The sequence below is a fragment of the Ipomoea nil genome, unplaced genomic scaffold, assembly GCF_001879475.1.
Source record: "Ipomoea nil cultivar Tokyo-kokei standard unplaced genomic scaffold, Asagao_1.1 scaffold2403, whole genome shotgun sequence".
Classification (NCBI taxonomy): domain Eukaryota; kingdom Viridiplantae; phylum Streptophyta; class Magnoliopsida; order Solanales; family Convolvulaceae; genus Ipomoea; species Ipomoea nil.
The window spans coordinates 809164-828213 of NW_017618831.1; the positions used below are offsets into that span (position 1 = coordinate 809164).

The window sequence follows — 19050 nt, forward strand, 5'->3', positions numbered from 1 at the left end:
GTATTACACTATTTTATAATATTAGAATAGAATTTTAACGCAGAATTATTGTACGAATGTGAAAGTAGAAATCAATATATTTTATTAGGAAGAGAGATTTTTTAGGAATTGGGCGGGAAGTTAAAATTTCAGGATTTTGTTTTTATATATAGTATAGATTGTATTACAGTATTTTGTAATATTAGAATAGAATTTTAACGCAGAATTATTGTACGAATGTGAAAGTAGAAATCAATATATTTTATTAGGAAGAGAGATGTTTTAGGAATTGGGCGGGAAGTTAAAATTTAAGGATTTTGTTTTTTTATATATAGTATCGATAGATTGTATTACACTATTTTATAGTATTAGAATAGAATTTTAACGCAGAATTACTGTACGAATGTGAAAGTAGAAATCAATATATTTTATTAGGAAGAGAGATTTTTTAGGAATAGGGCGGAAAGTTAAAATTTCAGGATTTTGTTTTTATATATACTATAGATTGTATTACACTATTTTAAAATATTAGAATAGAATTTTAACGCAGAATTATTGTACGAATGGGAAAGTAGATGGGAAAGTAGAAATCAATATATTTTATTAGGAAGAGAGATTTTTTAGGAATTGGGCGGGAAGTTAAAATTTCAGGATTTTATTTTTATATATAGTATAGATTGTATTACACTACTTTATAATTTTAGAATAGAATTTTAACGCATAATTACTGTACGAATGGGAAAGTAGAAATCAATATATTTTATTACGAAGAGAGATGTTTTAGGAATTGGGCGGGAAGTTAAAATTTCAGGATTTTGTTTATATATGTAGTATAGATTGTATTACATTATTTTGTAATGTTAGAATAGAATTTTAAAAAATTTCAGGATTTTGTTTTTATATATACTATAGATTGTATTACACTATTTTATAATATTAGAATAGAATTTTAACGCAGAATTATTGTACGAATGGGAAAGTAGAAATCAATATATTTTATTAGGAAGAGAGATTTTTTAGGAATTCGGTGGGAAGTTAAAATTTCAGGATTTTATTTTTATATATAGTATAGATTGTATTACACTACTTTATAATATTAGAATAGAATTTTAACGCAGAATTACTGTACGAATGGGAAAGTACAATTCAATATATTTTATTAGGAAGAGAGATGTTTTAGGAATTGGGCGGGAAGTTAAAATTTCAGGATTTTGTTTTTATATATAGTATAGATTGTATTACATTATTTTGTAATATTAGAATAGAATTTTAACGCAGAATTATTGTACGAATGTGAAAGTAGAAATCAATATATTTTAGGAATTGGGCGTAAAGTAAAAAATTTAAGGATTTTATTTTTATTTATAGTATATATTGTATTACACTATTTTATAATATTAGAATAGAATTTTAACGCAGAATTATTGTACGAATGGAAAAGTAGAAATCAGTATATTTTATAGGAAGAGAGATTTTTTAGAAATTGGGCGGGAAGTTAAAATTTCAGGATTTTGTTTTTATATATAGTATAGATTAAGGGAAAATGACATTTTTCCCCTGAGTTATATACATATAGCACTTTTTTCCCTGAACTATTCAGGTAAGCACATTAGCCCCCTCAATCATTCTAAAAGTGGCGATTTTTCCCCCTGATATATTAAATTGATATTTCTACCCTTAAAGTAAACATTTTATTTATTTTTCTCTTCTTCAACAAATTATTGCGTATACGTAGGGATGACCACGGTTCAGTTCGAACTGAACTAGACACTATAGCAATCGAATTAAAAGTTTCCGGTTATGATTCAGATCCAAAACCCAATATTTGGATTTTGGATTTTAGTTTATTAAAATTATGAATCGAAAAAACTGGATCCTGAACCGTGAACTGACGTTTTCGGATCTGGTTCGTGATTTTGAACCGTCTTTATTTTAAAATAGTCTAAATTCAACAATAAATGTATTTTATTTTTTTTAGTTCGAAATATGAACCGACCGTTCCGGTTCGCGATTTTAATAAACTCTAAATATCGGGTTTCAATTCTAAATTGTAATTGAAATACTTCGATTTGGTTGCTATAGTATCTCTTTGGTTTGAACCAAATTGTGTTCATAATTTGTTGGAAAAGAAAAATATATGAAATATTTATTTTAAGGGTAAATATGTCCATTTAACATTTCAGGGGGAAAACAGCCACTTAAATAATTCAGGGGAGAAAAGTGCTATAAGTATTTTCCCATTAATTAATTGAGAATGATGCCATTGATTTTATAACAAATGGGTCTTACGCAGGTGCGGATCTACAATGGGAGCAGCGGGCAGCTGTCCCAACTCCCCTGTGAGAGTGAGAACACTTGCATTGCATTAAACATAAACAAGCTTTAAATAAGCTTTACGGAGCAAGGAGACAGGAAGCAGATAAAAGCTAAATCACAAGATAAAACAAATATAATAGAATTAATATATGAGGCCTAGACTAAGTCTTAGCTAAACCACTAACTTCTGGGAAAATTAATTCAAATTAAATGTCCAATAGCAACTTGTCAAACTCAATAAATAATTAACCTAGCATGCAACTTCTTAGAAAATTCAATAATTCAAATCAAAGGTGACGGACGGAGTCCAGGTTAGCTATATGTCTCTATTAGTAAATTGGTTTGTCTATCACTGCACCTAATCATCAAAACCCAACTTGTATATTGTGTGTTTTAGAGATTCAGGTGAAGATGGACGACCATGATAAAACCTCATTATCATCAGCTACACTTTGTACTCTCCCATATCTTCTGTTTTGCCTCATTTGTAGTGTTACCCTTATTCCCACTGCCTCTATTTCAGCTACTCTCTACTCAAATGAAACTGATAGAATTTCCCTTTTAGATTTTAAACACCGGATTTCTTATGATCCGCATGGAGTATTACTTAACTCCTGGAATGACTCCGTGCATCACTGTGATTGGCCCGGAGTGAGTTGCGGTCGTCTACACCGACGAGACGAGTTGTGGCTTTGGAGCTTCCTGGGAAGGGGTTGGTGGGAACCATATCGATCTCATCGCATTGGAAATCTCACATTCCTCAGGAATGTTGATCTTTATGGCAATGGATTGCATGGTCAAATTCCAGGAGAGATTGGTGGACTCAAATATCTGGGCTTGTCTACCAATTCATTCAGTGGAGAACTTGTGGCAGTTAATCTCAGCAGCTGTGTACAACTCAGGGAACTCTACTTGGACCGAAATGGTTTCCAAGGGAAGCTCCCTGCGGGCCTAGCAGCTACTTTGAGGAAGCTACAAATCCTTTCTCTGGGCAGAAACCAATTGACAGGTGAAATTCCTGCTGCTTTTGGGAATTTTTCATTGCTTCAAGCATTGGGGTTGGAGTATAATCATTTGGAGGGAAGTGTTCCAAATCAGATTTCACAGTGTTGGGGTTTAAATAAGCTTTCACTTGGCGCCAACAATCTCACCGGCACACTGTCTTCTGCTTTCTTCAATATCACTCCAATTACATTATTTTCAGTAGCAGGAAACAAACTTCAAGGCACCATTCCAAGCCACGTAGGAGACACCATGCCCAACTTGGAAGAATTCTATGTTGGTGGCAATGAATTCCATGGATCCATCCCTACTTCACTTCCCAATGCCTCTAAGCTTCAACATATTGAGGTATCTTTAAACAATTTTGTGGGTAAAGTTCCAGAGAATATAGGAAAGTTAAAAGATCTTCTGTTTTTTAACCTTGAGCTCAATCTTCTTGGTAGCAATGACCAACTGGCTTTTATAACCTCTTTGTCAAATTGTAGCAATTTGGAAATGCTTTCCATTTGTGGCAATAGATTTGAAGGCAAATTGCCAAAAACCATAGCTAACCTATCACCCAAACTCACTTATTTACATCTAGGGAATAATAAGTTATTTGGAACAATACCCATAGGAACAAAAAATCTAACTAGTTTGATCTTTTTAGGCCTAGGAAACAACCAATTATCAGGTATTATTCCTAGTGAGATAGGTGACTTGCAAACACTACAACATTTGGGTTTATACCGAAACCAATTCTCTGGAAAAATACCACTTACTCTTTTTAACCTCACTTCATTATTTTCACTTTATCTGAGTTTCAATAGTTTTGATGGCAATATACCTCCAAATGTGGGTAACTTGAAGAATTTGAATGAATTGTCCTTGTCAAAAAACAGATTCAGTGGTTCCATTCCTCAACAAGTTTTTGATTTGCCATCTTTGTCTATCTTCCTTGATCTCTCCTACAATTTATTCACTGGGCCATTACCTCCGACCATGAGCAAATTAAAAACACTAAATTGGTTACACATCTCAGAAAACAAGTTATCTGGCAAAATTCCTGAATCAATTGGTGATTGCTTGAGCCTCGAAGAACTTGATATGCATGCTAATGGCTTTGAAGGAAAAATCCCACCTTCTTTGGTTTCCCTAAAAAGCCTTGTGTATTTGGACATCTCAAACAACAAGTTGACTGGAGAGATACCGAGAAAATTTCAAAATCTCCATCTCTTGCAATATTTGAACCTTTCTTTCAATGATCTAGAAGGTGAGGTGCCAACAAATGGAATTTTTTCCATGGCAAACAATGTATCATTGCAAGGAAATAAAAAACTTTGCGGTGGTATACCTGAGCTAAAGCTACCTCCATGTCTGTGAAGAAAACAAAACATAGAAAGCATCCAAAGCTTATGGTTGTTGTCTTCGCATGTGTCAGCGTGTCTCTAATTTTTGCATCATTCCTTGCTTTTCTAATACTGCATTATTGCAAGAAGAATGACAAAAGCAAGGAGTTCTCTGAGCAGTCCACCAATTTAAAGCTTTCCAAGATCTCTTACACTTATTTGCACCAAGCAACTGAAGGCTTCAATGAAACACATTTGATTGGTTCCGGAAGTTTTGGCTCAGTTTACAAAGGAAGGTTTCAGCAAGGTGGGGAACAAATAGTTGCAGTGAAGGTACTTGATCTCCTAAAGAATGGTGCTTCAAAGAGTTTTCTTGCTGAGTGTAAAGTCCTAAGGAACATACGCCATCGGAATCTTGTTCCAATTTTGACATGTTGCTCAAGCTGTGATTTCATGGGTAATGAATTCAAAGCTCTAGTTTATGAGTTTATGGAGAATGGGGATCTTGACACGTGGTTACATCCACATTCAGATGGTGAAAGGACTAATGTTTTGAGTGTTCTTCAAAGATTAAACATTACAATTGATGTTGCTTCGGCATTGGATTATCTCCACAATGATTGTGAACCCCCTGTTATTCATTGTGATCTAAAGCCCAGTAACATTCTTCTTGACAAAGATTTCACCGCTCATGTTGGAGATTTTGGGTTATCAAGACTTTATTCACTTACAATAGGAGATTCACCAGGAAAGAGTAGTACACTCGAATTAAAGGGGTCCATTGGCTATATTGCACCAGGTACTTAGAATATCATTAATTAAAAAAGTTAATCATTTTCAAGTTTTAGTCTTTTAATTATTGTTTTTATTTTATATTTTTAATAACTTTTGGTTATCAACTTCAAAGTTGACTAGATTAGGTTCTATGGTTTTACTCTTACATTTGATCCTTTTTTCTTGACAAATATTTGGATTAAGAATACGGGATGGGAGCAAATGCAACAACTTGTGGAGATGTATACAGTTATGGAATCTTTTTATTGGAAATGTTCACTGGAAAAAGACCCACATATGATTTTTCTAGTGACAATTGTAGCAGCCTTTCAGAATATGTTGAAACAGCATTGCCAGATGAAGTGATGAAGATTGTAGACCCATTGCTTCTAGCATGCCAAGAAAGCAACAACCATGGAATAAGATGTAAAGAAGAATTGAAAAATCCTAGCAAGTTGGTGGAAATTGAAGAGAGAAAGATGGATGATTTCTTCATCTCCGTGTTCAAAATTGGACTCTGTTGTGCTTGTAGATCACCAATGGAGCGTGGAAACATGAAAGATGTCAGCAGAGAGTTACAGAAGATTAGAAAGGCCTTCTTTGTTTAAGGAATGAACTTTATTATGCATGCATGGTAGTTTAAGGCAAATCATATACTTTGTGTTTCAACTTTTATTCGTAGATCGATAGATCAGTAGAAGGAACAAGTGTGGCGTGCCTGGCTAGATAAGTAGAAGACAAAATGTTAAATTTTAATATGTAAACAAACTAATTTGAATTTTATGAAGATGTCTTTTTTCTTTTTTTTTTCTTTTTTTTTTTTGTCTTTTACATTTATCAGCTTATCAAAAAGTTAATTTTATCAAATACTTTCAAGCATAACAGCTAGCTTTATAATTCATCCGTTTTCAGCTCATAACTTATAACTTTTCAACTTTAAACTCCTTTCAAATTTTCAGCTACCTTTTAGCTAAGTTTGCTAAACATAGCCTAAAACTTTCAACGAAAAATTTCAGTTACAAAAATAAATTGCAATTGAATTTTTAATTAAAAAAACTACTAATTTTATTTAGCATGTTTGCAAAATTGCAATGTAGTAGGTCTTTTTTAGAGTTGTTACTCTATTCCCGGCCAATCTTTTTTCTATAAACTAAAAATGTGTTGCAAATTTAATGTTTGAATTAGTGTAATAAGCTACGTGGTTGAAAAGAATGCAAAAGATATAACAAATACTGGCCTATAATTGTGCACTTGAAGGCACAATTTTGTGTTTTTGAAGGCCAAAGTTCTACACTCGAAGGCAAAAAGATGTGCAATTGATGCAATTTACGGTACTAAAAAGGGAAGTTATTCAACTTAAGTGTTATTGAAACAATTACCCTTAAAAATCGTTTGTAAATTAAATCTCACAAATTTCATTAGAAATTACTTATACGTCATTGAAAAAAGGCAAAACATATAATAAACATTGACTCATAAAAATGCACTTGAATGCACAAAATGTGCATTTGAACACAAAGAAATGTGTATTTAACTTGAAGGCCAAAATGGTGCACTTAAATGCAGTAAGATGTGCACTCCAAAGGAGAAAACTATGCACTGAGACAAAACATATACACTCGAAGAAGGAGAAATATGCACTCGAATAAGAAAAATGTGTACTTGAAGACAAAGAACATCTAAACTAACTTACACAAATTTACCAAAATGTCATCGTATTTTTTTTAAATTGTCTGTATTTTAAACTCTTGATCTGCTGAACTAAATCAATGAATGAGATTAAACTCAATTTTTCACTCCTATGAATATTCAGGTCAATGCATGGAGAGCCGGACAGACCCAACCCCACCTATTTATGAGGTTTGCCTTTCCTCTTGACGTCAAGTCAACTTAAGGTTTTTTTTTGTTTTTTTTTTTTTTTGTTTTTTTTTTGGTGAACTTAAGTTAATTATATCCAGACGTCCAGTTCAATATCAAGGTCCTTTTCACCACTGAATTCCAGATTTCCAGTCATCCATAATAAGGCTTGTCTCTTTTCTCTTGGCGTCAAGTTAACTTAAGAAAAGTATATGTCATTATGGAGGCATTTGGTTCATCCATTAATCGAAATTGTAATTGAAATCAAATGTTTGATAATTATAATAGATTTAAGTATATAAAATCTCTTCCATTAGATAGTAAATACGAATAAAAATAAAAATAAATAAATAAATAATTAATTAATAAGCATAAAAATAAATAAATATACAACACATATATAGTTATATACTAATATACACACATACATGTGTATATATATTAAAATTTCATATTAAATATTTAAATGCATAGACAATTACATTTTTAACTTTTTTTTTTATTCTCTAAAAAATTATTGCTTATATGTAAAGATTAACACGGTTTGACTTGAATAGACTGGAAACTGTAACAACCGATATCATTGGGACGGTTTCGGTTACAGTTCAGAAAGGTTACGGTTCTAGTTTATTAAAATCGGGAATTGGAAATGCCGATTCCAATTTGAAATCAATCGGTTCCAGTTCTGAACAGGAAAAATAAAATTAATGAAATACTTATTTTTAAGGGTAAAAATGTCCATTTAACATAAAAAGAGAAAAATCACCCCTTTTAAAATAATTGATGGGTTAATGTGGACACAAACAATTCAGGAGAAAAATAATATAAGCATATAATTCAGGAGAAAAAATTGTCATTTTCCCTTTCATTTTTCAAATTGTAGCGATATTTTCTAAATTATAATCTTTGATTATTTCATTTTTAAAAAAAAAATTACTAACAGAAATTATTTTTGGTCTCAATGTTTAAAATATTCTCAAATGTAATATGATGACGTCTTGTAAACATTTTTTTTTTTGCCTAGAATATTTAAAACATTTACAAGTGCATTCCTTTTTAAAATAAAATAAAAAGGGTGACACTTGTGTGAGACCGTCTCACGGATCTTTATCAGTGAGACGGGTTGAGTTGGGTCGGATCAATATGTAAATGTAATACTAAATCAAGAATAAAAATGTTTGTTACTTATAATGGAAAACATAATACTTTTGAGAACAAATATAATACTTTTATATTTTGATGTAAAAATATTACGTTTTTCATCAAAAGTATTATCTTTTCCGTTATAAGTAATGTTGCAAGCAAACGTAATACTTTTATATCAAAATGTAAAAATATTATATTTTTCCTCAAAATGTCTGGAAAATGTAATACTTTTGATTACAAATGTAATACTTTTACATTTTAATATAAAAGTATTACATTATAAGTGATGTTGACAAATGTTTGTTACTTATAAGGAAAATGTAATACTTTTAAATCAAAATGTAAAAGTATTACATTTCTCTTCAAAAGTATTATATTACACATTCCTGTAAAAATAATAAACATTTTATTCCTTATTAGTATTACATTTTCTAATATAAATATTACATTTGATCTTGACCTAACCCATCTTACAGATAAAGATCTGTGAAACGGTTTTGCATAAGTTTTTGCCGAGCTGCGTAAATGAACATACATTAGAAAATAAAATAAGAAGAGAAAAAATAAATCATAGTTTAGAGCAAGTATTCACGTGGAATATATAAGAAGAAAAAAAATAAATTCAATAGCTTTGAACAAGTATTCACATGGAATTTGGCGTCCCGTTGCATTGGTCATGACATATAGAAGAATGTGGACCACGAAAGTATTTGCATCAACTTGTCATCGAATACTTGTATCAAAAAACTTATGGGGTGACTCAATCCATTTTAATTAGCGTCAAGTTCTTGATGTAACATATGTACATTACCAATATACAATACTCTTATTGAAAACTCTCAAAACCCAATAGCTCTTATGTACATTATTTTATAGTAGACAAAATATGATCGGCACAACTTGTGTGGACCATGGTCCATACAATAATGATTGACTCCAATATCTCACATGCATTATATTGGCAATCATTATTGTATGGATCATGGTCCACACAAGTTGTGTGGACCATATTTTGTCTACTGTAAAATAATGTACATTCAGTACAAAAATAATGTACATTCAATACAAAAATAATGTACATTGTATTCAGGGGATGTACATTATTTTTATTCTGAGTGTACATTATATTGTATAATGTACATTCAGTACAAAAATAATGTACATTTAGTATATTAAAAATGTACTTTTGTTATGGTCCACATAACATTGTGTGGACCATGGTCCACACAATAATTTGCCGTATTGGAGTACCATGCCAAACAATATTTGGATATTCCATAATGAGCGGGGATATTATACAATCGAGTAATCTTAAAATTAGAAATATTTAAAGTTGAGTACTAAATACAAACTATGAGATTAAGATAGTAGGTCCCAGAACGACAACTTGAGACATTTAATGTTTAATTGACTTAATCAACTTGACTTGCGAAATATTCCAGCCAAAATTAATTGAACATACTTTCAGCTCTTGATTTTTTCTAATATTAGGTGGCTATTGACAACGAGTTGATGAAAACTAAACTGTTTTTTATTTTTGGGACAAATATCAAGAAGTCGTCCAAGTAATTTTAAAAAATAAAAAATAAAAAAATCTTTCCCTTACCCCCTCGTCACGTTTTTTAGGGAACAATTAAAACGACTAATCCACAATATATACATAGGAACAAAGGAAAAAGAAGGGTAATTTTTTTTAATATTTAAATTGCATGTATACTTTTTTTTTTTTTTTTTTTGAAAGTTACTGGCTCTATTACATTGTAGTATCTGTTCATATACTTTCTCAGCCTACTGAAACACAAAGAACCAATAACGCCTCCACTGAGGCTTGAACTCATAATCTTCCAAATGAAAATCCAACCCGGGTACCATTAGACCACATAATCCTGGTAAATTGCATGTATACAATATACTTCAAACGCATAACATACACGCGTATTTAACGTAAGGAATATGAGGAACGAATATGCTTATGCGTTTATGGTTATGGACATACACGTACCAAAATATTACAAACGCATACACTGTACACATTCAACCATTTTTAAATTAAAAACACACACACAAAGTAAATTGCATTTGAAAAATTACTCACATGTAATATCGGCATAAAATTGGTACTCATATGATAAATTGTGAGCAACTGAGCAATGATCTAGAATCAAGATCTATCAGTTACATCCAATGTGATAAATTTCTTGTGGGCACTGATAAGTGCATTCATGCCCATATTTTATCTCATATATAGACAGTGATAAACACTTTAGTTTTATACGAAAGTTTCTTAATTCCTTTATTTATAGCTTGAGGTGCATAAATTGTAGACAACAGTGTACTTTTTGGGGCATTATATTTTGGATGCATTTGGAGTTAATGAGAACTTAGGTGATGCTAAGAAGATGCTCAAAATACTTTCAAGAGAGTAAAAAAATAGCGTTTTTACCATTTGAGCAAACCAAGGCAAAAGTGGAGCAAAAGATCGAAGGCATTTCAATTCTCAAACAACATGTTGATATCTTAGTATTTCGACTATATCTTAGTCTAAGAATGTTTAAATCAAGTGATTCTTGCACCATTCGAAAGCCAACTCAAAGGGTTACAACTTTCGTGAAGATCATCAAGTCTAATTCTAATGTCGTTAAACTGGTCAGCATGATGTTTTGGAGAATTCTTGACCTCAATGAAAGTTGGATCAAGATTCAAAATCACTCCTTGCATCATTCGTATGGAAAATAGTTAGGAGTTAGATACTTATTGTGCTTGAAGGACTTAAAATTAATATGTCACGATATGAGAGTTAGACAATTCGTTTAGATGATCATATATGTACATCCCCGACAATTCGTTTAGATGATCATATATGTACATCCCCTCAATTTCTATACTAGAATATCTATATGCATCCCCTCAATTTCTCAGCAACATCCCAGTGTGTATTGTAGAAGCTTCCATCAAATATTATTTGTTTTAAAGAGTACGGAGGAATTCATAGCTTTGGTTTAGGAAAGCCAGAAAGCCCAGAAACATGTGCAAGAAAGTGGTGGTTTTGCTTTAATAATGTGTGCATAACTTGGTTATCCCCTACCTAATTAAGCAATTGTTATACCATCGACTATGGCTCATATTATGTTGTGAACCTTGATACAAAATTTTTGTATCTACGGTTAATAGTTTCTGTACATATAAATAAATAATTTGATAATTACTGACACATAATATGATATCTATAGGTACAGAAACTATCAATTGTAAGTACAGAATGTGTCAACTATAGATACAGAATTTGACTTGATAATTATTGATACATAATATGATAGTTACAAGTATAGAAACTATCCACCGCAGGTGCAGAATATGTTAACTATAGATATAGAATCTGAAAGTTACTTTTTAATAACGATAAAAAATGCAAGGTAACTATAGATATAGAATAAAGTTATTTTTTGACAACCATCTAAAATGCAAGGTAGATTCTGGAATAATTTGCCCTAATTAAGGAATTACTCACACATTATCCCAATGAAAACAAACATAAATAAAAGAGTCAAAGAGATGGCTCCAAGCCTCCAACCCATTTCCCCCCTATATACAATCACAAAATATAATACAAGATATTACATTTTCATCTCTCATGAACAAAGATAAGTGAGACAGTTTCACAAGCCTTATTTTAATATTGAGCTATTGTTGAAGTAAGCTTCCATAAATATTATTTAATTTGTTTTAAAGAGAGTGACTTGTGTGTTGGTGAATTCATTCATTCATAGCTTTGGTTTAGGAAAGGGAGAAACATAAGCAAGAAAGTGGTGGTTTTGCGTTAATGTGTGCATAACTTGCTTAGGCAATACCATCCAAACTTCTACTGCTCCATTAATGGCGTCTAAGAAAATCACCCTTGAATTAATCATCACATTCACCACCAGTCTTGGCTTCCCCCACCCAAAATCAACTTCGTAATACGACATTCTACACAGACTGCTTATGGACAACGTTGAACAATCATTGTTGCGCACCATTTCATCACCTCTGGCAATCACCGCACGCAACAACCCGCCTTCGCCGTACACCTTCCTCGCCGCTCCGTCGTTCACAGCGGGTACATTAGAGACAGGGTTTTGGAGAGTGATTTCTTCAGCTCATCAATGGCTCCTCCTGAAATGGCGGAGGAGGAGTTATAGAAGAAGACGAATGGAATCCTGACGTTGAGAGCTAGTTGACCCATAAAAGAGAGTTTGTAATTCTTGAGACTTTCAGGAGTGGGAGAAGATGGCCTCACTATTTCTTTGCTCCCAACTTCAACTTTCATGGCTGCCATCCGATACAAGCTATAGAATTGAAGTTGCTTTTAACAATTAAGATTATATTGGTAGATTGAGGAAGCTATACCCGCACCTGAACCCTTCCCTATATATATAGCTTCCCGTGCGGTTGTGCGGTTAAATCTGAGCAGTTGATCAAATTTAGATCAACGGCTCAAATCAATGAAAATTGAAAAAAAAAAAAAAAACCGCGTGCCTGGAACAAAGAAATATAAGCTAAGGTGCACCTTAAGTGTTAGATCTTAATCACAAACTCACGCACTTTAAGTACAAAACCCACACACATTAAGCACAACCTCACGCACATTAAACACAAAACCCACGCACTTTAAATATTAACTCACAGACTTTAAGTTTCAACAACTATTGACATTAAGTACAAAATTCACGCACATTATGTACAAAACCCACGCACATTAAGCACAAACATCACGCACATTAAGCACAAAACTTACGCACTTTAAGTATTCACTCACAGACTTTAAGTTTTAACAACTATTCACGATAAGCACATCCCCACGCACATTAAGCACAAACCTCACGCACATTAAGCACAAAACACACGCACATTAAGCACAAAACTCACACACATTAATCACAGATCTGCTCACCTTAATTTTGACCTAAATGCAAAAATTACAAAATTGCCACCGCGTTTTTTTTTAAACTTTGATAATCCTGGACGTTGATTAAAGCGAGATGAATAGCTCAGATTAAACCGCACAACCGCACTTGAAGCCCTCACCCGCACGAGAACCTAAATCTATATATATATATATATATATATATATATATATATATATATATATATATATATATATATATATATATATATATATATATATATATATATATATATATATATATAGTGAAAGGTTCCCGTACAGATGTGGGGTGGATTAATGTGCATGAGATTTGTACTCAATGTGCGTGAGTGTTGTGCTTAATGTGTCTGGGATTTGTACTTAATGTGCGTGAATGTGTAAAATGCAGCAGAAATTATTGATGTCAGCTTCTTCCCCATCCCCAGTAGCCATTGCCCCCTCCCTGATGAAGATGATGCGGAGGCGGGCTATGGTGGTTAATAATTATGGGAATAATACAACAGAAATCCACACTTAGTTGCTGTGCAAATTTTACTGTGCGTGCGTCATCTATATAAGCATTCAACTGCACTGAAGGTAGCTAATAATCCAGAATCCATGGCCAAATTGAAGGAAGAAGTAACAAGAAGCTTGGGCGTTAATGTGCGTGAGTTTCTGTTCTGCTTCCTTCTGAGCTCGTAATTCTGAAATACTCACGCACATTAAGCACAAATCTCACGCACATTAAACACAATACTCAGGCACATTAAGTACAAAACTCATGCATATTAACATGACACACATTAAGTACAAATCTCAGGCATATTGAGTACAAATCTCACGCACATTAAGTATAAATCTCACGCACATTAATCCTCCGCACAATTGCACGGGAAGTCACAAATGCACCTGATCCCTTCCCTATATATATATATATATATATATATATATATATATATATATATATATAGGGAAATAGGAGGATTTAGATGTTTGTTGTGCTTGAAGGACTTAGAATTGATATGTAACGATAGAGAACATACGGCACCGAAATCTCGTTCCAATTTTGACTTGCTGCTCGAGCTATGATTTTGCATGTAATGAATTCAAAGCTCTAGTTTATGAGTCTATGGAAAATGGGGATTTTGATACGTGGTTGTATACACATTCAGCTAATGCAAGGACAAATATAATGTTCTAAGTGTTCTTCTTAGGTTAAACATTGCAATCGATGTAGCATCTACGTTGCATTATCTCCATGATGATTGTGAACCAGCGGTTGTTCATTGTGATTTAAAACCAAGTAACATTCTGCTTGACAAAGACTTAATTGCTCATGTTTGAGACTTTGGAATATAAAGACTTTATTCACGTACAATTGAAAATTTATTGACGGACAAACAAGTACAACTGTTGGATTAAAGGAGTCAATTGGTTATGTTCCACCGGGTAAGAATACTATTAGTAAAAGTTTTACCACAAGTTTTAAATTCATAGCTAGGCTAAGAGAAAATAAAATCATATTTTTATATCGTATCTTATGTTTATGAAATTCTTTCCCCAACTATGAAAAAAATGCTCTATTAATTATCATGTTTGATTTATTCTTCTTCATAAATTATTTGGTCCTAGAATATGGGATAGGAGCAAAGGCATCAACATTTGGAGACATTTATAGCTTTGGAATCCTTTTGTTGGAAATGTTCACAACAAAGAGGCTCACATGTAATTTATTCAATGACGAAAGTAGAAGTCTTTGTGAGTATGTGGAGATGGCGTTGTCCGAAGAGGTTATGAAGATACTAGACCCATTGCTAACAACATGCCATGGAAGCATTCATGGAATAACACTGGATTTAGAGTTGGAGAATCATGAGAATTTGGTGGAAATTGAAGAGAGCAAGGTGCATAGCTTCTTTCTCTCCATCTTCAAAACTGGGCACACTTGTGCTTCTAGATCTCCAATGGATCGCATACATATGAATGATGTGTCCAGGGAATTGCAGAAGATTAAAAAGGCCTTCTTCCCATAAAAATAAGCAAAACATGTCTTGTGACACACAATTTCTCCATGGGTGAACTGGCTAGCAATTAAGAAAAGCTTGTTTATTTCAATTTGCGTAATATGTGGTGCTCTAAATTTCTTTTGATGTAAACTTTTTCTTGGATTCTTCTTTTGTCGTATCATGGGGAACAAGCTGCAGATGTTTTTTTTCTATGTTCTTACATTAAGTGTTGTGTTTGGTTTAAATTTTGTATATCAATTCGTGTACAATAATGTCTTGTTAAATTTACTTAATTGTCAATCCATGTATACTGATCGTTTTGAAAAAAAGTTTTTTTTTTTTTTTTTTTTTTTTTTTTGAAAATAAACCAGTTTATCTATTAATTAAAAAAAAAAAAGTGACAAATACAAGAAGGCCATAGTATCAATGTTGGGAAAAATCTCACTTTGTGTGACAATGAAAAATCACAAACTCGACACGATGTACAAATACAAGACAATCACAATAGTCCAAAATAAATGTCAACACAAGATTACGTGGAAAACTCCAAAATCACGGGCCCACCACCAACAATTCCACTATAACCTAACAAATCTTGGATACAAAGTTTCTGGCTACCACACGACTACACGAGCCAAACATCCAAACATCATCAAAATACAACAACTCTAGGCCAAAGACATTCTTTAACATTCACAGGCTAACACATGAATAATATCTCGTACTCAAAATATTAAATTACCACGAACAAGATAAAATGAATATAAATATTACGAGATTATCCAAAAGATGCCTAAAACGAATAAGCTGACCTCTAAAAATATTTGATGAATAAAGCACCCAAAAACCTCGACAAACCTCAAGACAAATTCATCAAACGTGTGACAAAACCCGCCGAACACGCTGTCTATTGTGCCGCTAAAAATAGTATAGAATGTCCTCACAGGACTGACCAAGGAGGCAAAAGGAATCAAAAGAAACTTGACTTTATTTCACTGCTCTCTATTGTCTACTACTGCCGAATCAATGTCCAAGTGAAAGAGAAGAATAGCTTGCATCTTATATAGCTTCACTGCTTGAACATGAGAATTTATGAAGACAAATAAGGAGAATTAATTCTTCACCCCTTCACATGCCAAAAACATTTGCTGCTCCAACTTCTTATATTTCTTAATATTATTATATAATACTAGTAATTCACCCGCGCGATGCACGAGAAAAAATTATGTTATTATAAATATAAATAAAAAATAGAAAAACTAAAATATTTTAAATTATTTAATATAATAATATTTTTGAGCTTCCATTGGTCAAGTATTTATTATTTTTATAGAATACAAAATTACAATTAAAATTATAATTTTGTATGGTTAATATAATCTCTAATTATGTACATACATATTCAAATAAACTTATAGAGATAATTTATATAATTACATTGATTTATTCTTAATTGTATTTCATCTATATTATAATTTTCACAATACGAATAATAACTAAGATAATTACATTTGGAAAGCAAATTTCAAATTTTGTATGTGTAAATTTAAACTCTAATTGAACACATTTTTATATGATTATATAATATATAGCTATTTTATTTTTCAAAAGTATATTTTTATATGATTATATAATATATAGCAATTTTATTTTTTAAATGTTGTGCTTTTTTTTTTTTTAATAATAAAAGATGTTGTGGCATTAATTGTAACATTAATTATTTCCCAAACCATATAGCTTTATTATATAAAGGATAAAGGATAACACGTACTAAGTAACAAATAATGAACAAGACAAGTACAAACTAGTACTACTTCCACCGAAACTCAATCCCATGACCTCTCATTTGGGATAACCAGTTATTATTTGTTTTATTCAATCCCATGCATTCATAGCTTTGGTTTAGGAAAGGGAGAAACATAAGCAAGAAAGTGGTGGTTTTGCGTTAATGTGTGCATAACTTGGTTAGGCAATACCATCCAAACTTCTACTGCTCCATTAATGGCGTCTAAGAAAATCACCCTTGAATTAATAATCATATTGACCACCAGTCTTGGCTTCCCCCACCCAAAATCAACTTCGTAATACGGCATTCTACACAGACTGCTTGTGGACAACGTTGAACAATCATTGTTGCGCACAATTTCATCACCTGTGGCAATCACCGCACGCAACAACCCGCCTTCGCCGTACACCTTCCTTGCCGCTCCGTCGTTCACAGCTCGGAAAGCATCGCGTATCCTCTGCACCAATTCAACGGCGGTTACGACGGTGCCGCCATCTTTCGCCTCCTCGCAGTGAACGGTGGCTCCGTAGGACAAGCTCCCTAGACAGTTTGGCGGCAGCGGCGGCTCCATCTTGCTCCGCAAGTTCACCATGCACTATGCAGGATAACGTGACAGTTTGAGTTGGAGTTGCGTTTATCACAGCCGCCCATACTAATGCCGTTAACGCCTCCACGCGAGACGGCCGTTGAACTGAGCCGGTAGTCGTTAAATCTTGTCTGAGTTGAGCTATGGCGTTGGCAGGAATGACGAACCTTTTAACAATCATGTTTTTCTCTTCCTGCTTGATTGCCTTTGCCCCCATCTTCATTAACCGTTCAATTGCAGAAGTATCCGTCAAGGGAGGGAATAAGATGCTGGAGTGATCGTAAACGAATCCACTTCCATTCACAGCACAGCCGCGGTTGATGGATCCCCAAGTTTCAAAGAAGGTGGCAAAGGCGGAAGCATCGGCTATGGCGTGTGAAACGGAAAATCCCAAACCCATTCCCCCGCAGCTAAACCGGTTCACCTGAATCGCGACCAGTGCCTTTCCTACCGGTTGTGGCTCGTAAACCTTTGCACTAGGAATCAGCTGCTTAATCTTCTCCATTTCAGGATTTTCCAGCAAAGAAGACATGTTTTCAGCAATATCGGCCACAATAAACTCGACGCCTTCGTCGTTACATTCGATTGTTACCTTGTCCTCCTTCACCCTCCCCGCCAGCGGGTACATTAGAGACAGGGTTTTGGAGAGTGATTTCTTCAGCTCATCAATTGTGTTGGTATGATGACAAGCTCCTCCTGAGTCGTAGAAGAAGACGAATGGACTCCTGACGTTGAGATCTAGTTGATCTATAAAAGAGAGTTTGTAATTGTTGAGACTTTGAGGAGTGGGAGAAGATGGCCTCACTATTTCTTTGCTCCCAACTTCAACTTTCAAAAGTTATCTGCAGCTACAAGCTAGATGTTGCTCTTAACAATTGAGATAACTTATATTGGTAGAAGAAGCCCCACTTCTATGGTTCTTATAACTGATGGCTTAATCTGCTCCAGTCAGAGACAACCTATGTTTCATTATATATTAGCATTCATGCAGGCCCAGGGGCCCACGCTTGGAAGGGCCCCCACATATCACCTTACCTTTCATACTATATATGTTACGTATAATTATATAGTATACATATTTGAACAGATACTACAATGTAATAGAGCCAGAAACTTTCAAAAAATATAGTATACATATTTGTTATAGAACGAACAGTTGGTTGAGTTACCTTTCATACTATATATATGTTACGTATAATTATATAGTATACATATTTGTTATAGAAAGAACAGTTGGTTGAGTTACCTTTCATACTATATATGTTACGTATAATTATATAGTATTTATATAGTATACATATTTTTTATAGAACGAACAGTTGGTTGAGTTGGTATGATTCCATCGTTATACCCTACACCACGGCGCA

General features: G+C 33.2%; 3 protein-coding genes across 3 annotated transcripts; 2 read left to right on the plus strand and 1 right to left on the minus strand.

Annotated features, from left to right (window-relative positions):
* The first annotated feature begins 2706 nt into the window (after positions 1-2706).
* On the plus strand, positions 2707-4553 carry LOC109152223 (putative receptor-like protein kinase At3g47110). The gene is made up of 2 exons (XM_019299811.1): positions 2707-4445; positions 4547-4553. The coding sequence occupies exons 1-2, from the start codon at positions 2707-2709 to the stop codon at positions 4551-4553; spliced, it is 1746 nt and encodes a 581-aa protein (XP_019155356.1).
* A 4-nt stretch (positions 4554-4557) lies between these two features.
* LOC109152323 (probable LRR receptor-like serine/threonine-protein kinase At3g47570) lies at positions 4558-6064 on the plus strand. The gene is made up of 2 exons (XM_019299942.1): positions 4558-5424; positions 5748-6064. The coding sequence occupies exons 1-2, from the start codon at positions 4650-4652 to the stop codon at positions 6005-6007; spliced, it is 1035 nt and encodes a 344-aa protein (XP_019155487.1). The 5' UTR covers positions 4558-4649; the 3' UTR covers positions 6008-6064.
* Positions 6065-17124: 11060 nt separating this feature from the next.
* LOC109152224 (salutaridinol 7-O-acetyltransferase-like) lies at positions 17125-18725 on the minus strand. Its single transcript, XM_019299812.1, has 2 exons — positions 18719-18725; positions 17125-18511 (listed from the first exon to the last, which is right to left on the minus strand). The coding sequence occupies exons 1-2, from the start codon at positions 18723-18725 to the stop codon at positions 17565-17567; spliced, it is 954 nt and encodes a 317-aa protein (XP_019155357.1). The 3' UTR covers positions 17125-17564.
* Between the last annotated feature and the right edge of the window lie 325 nt (positions 18726-19050).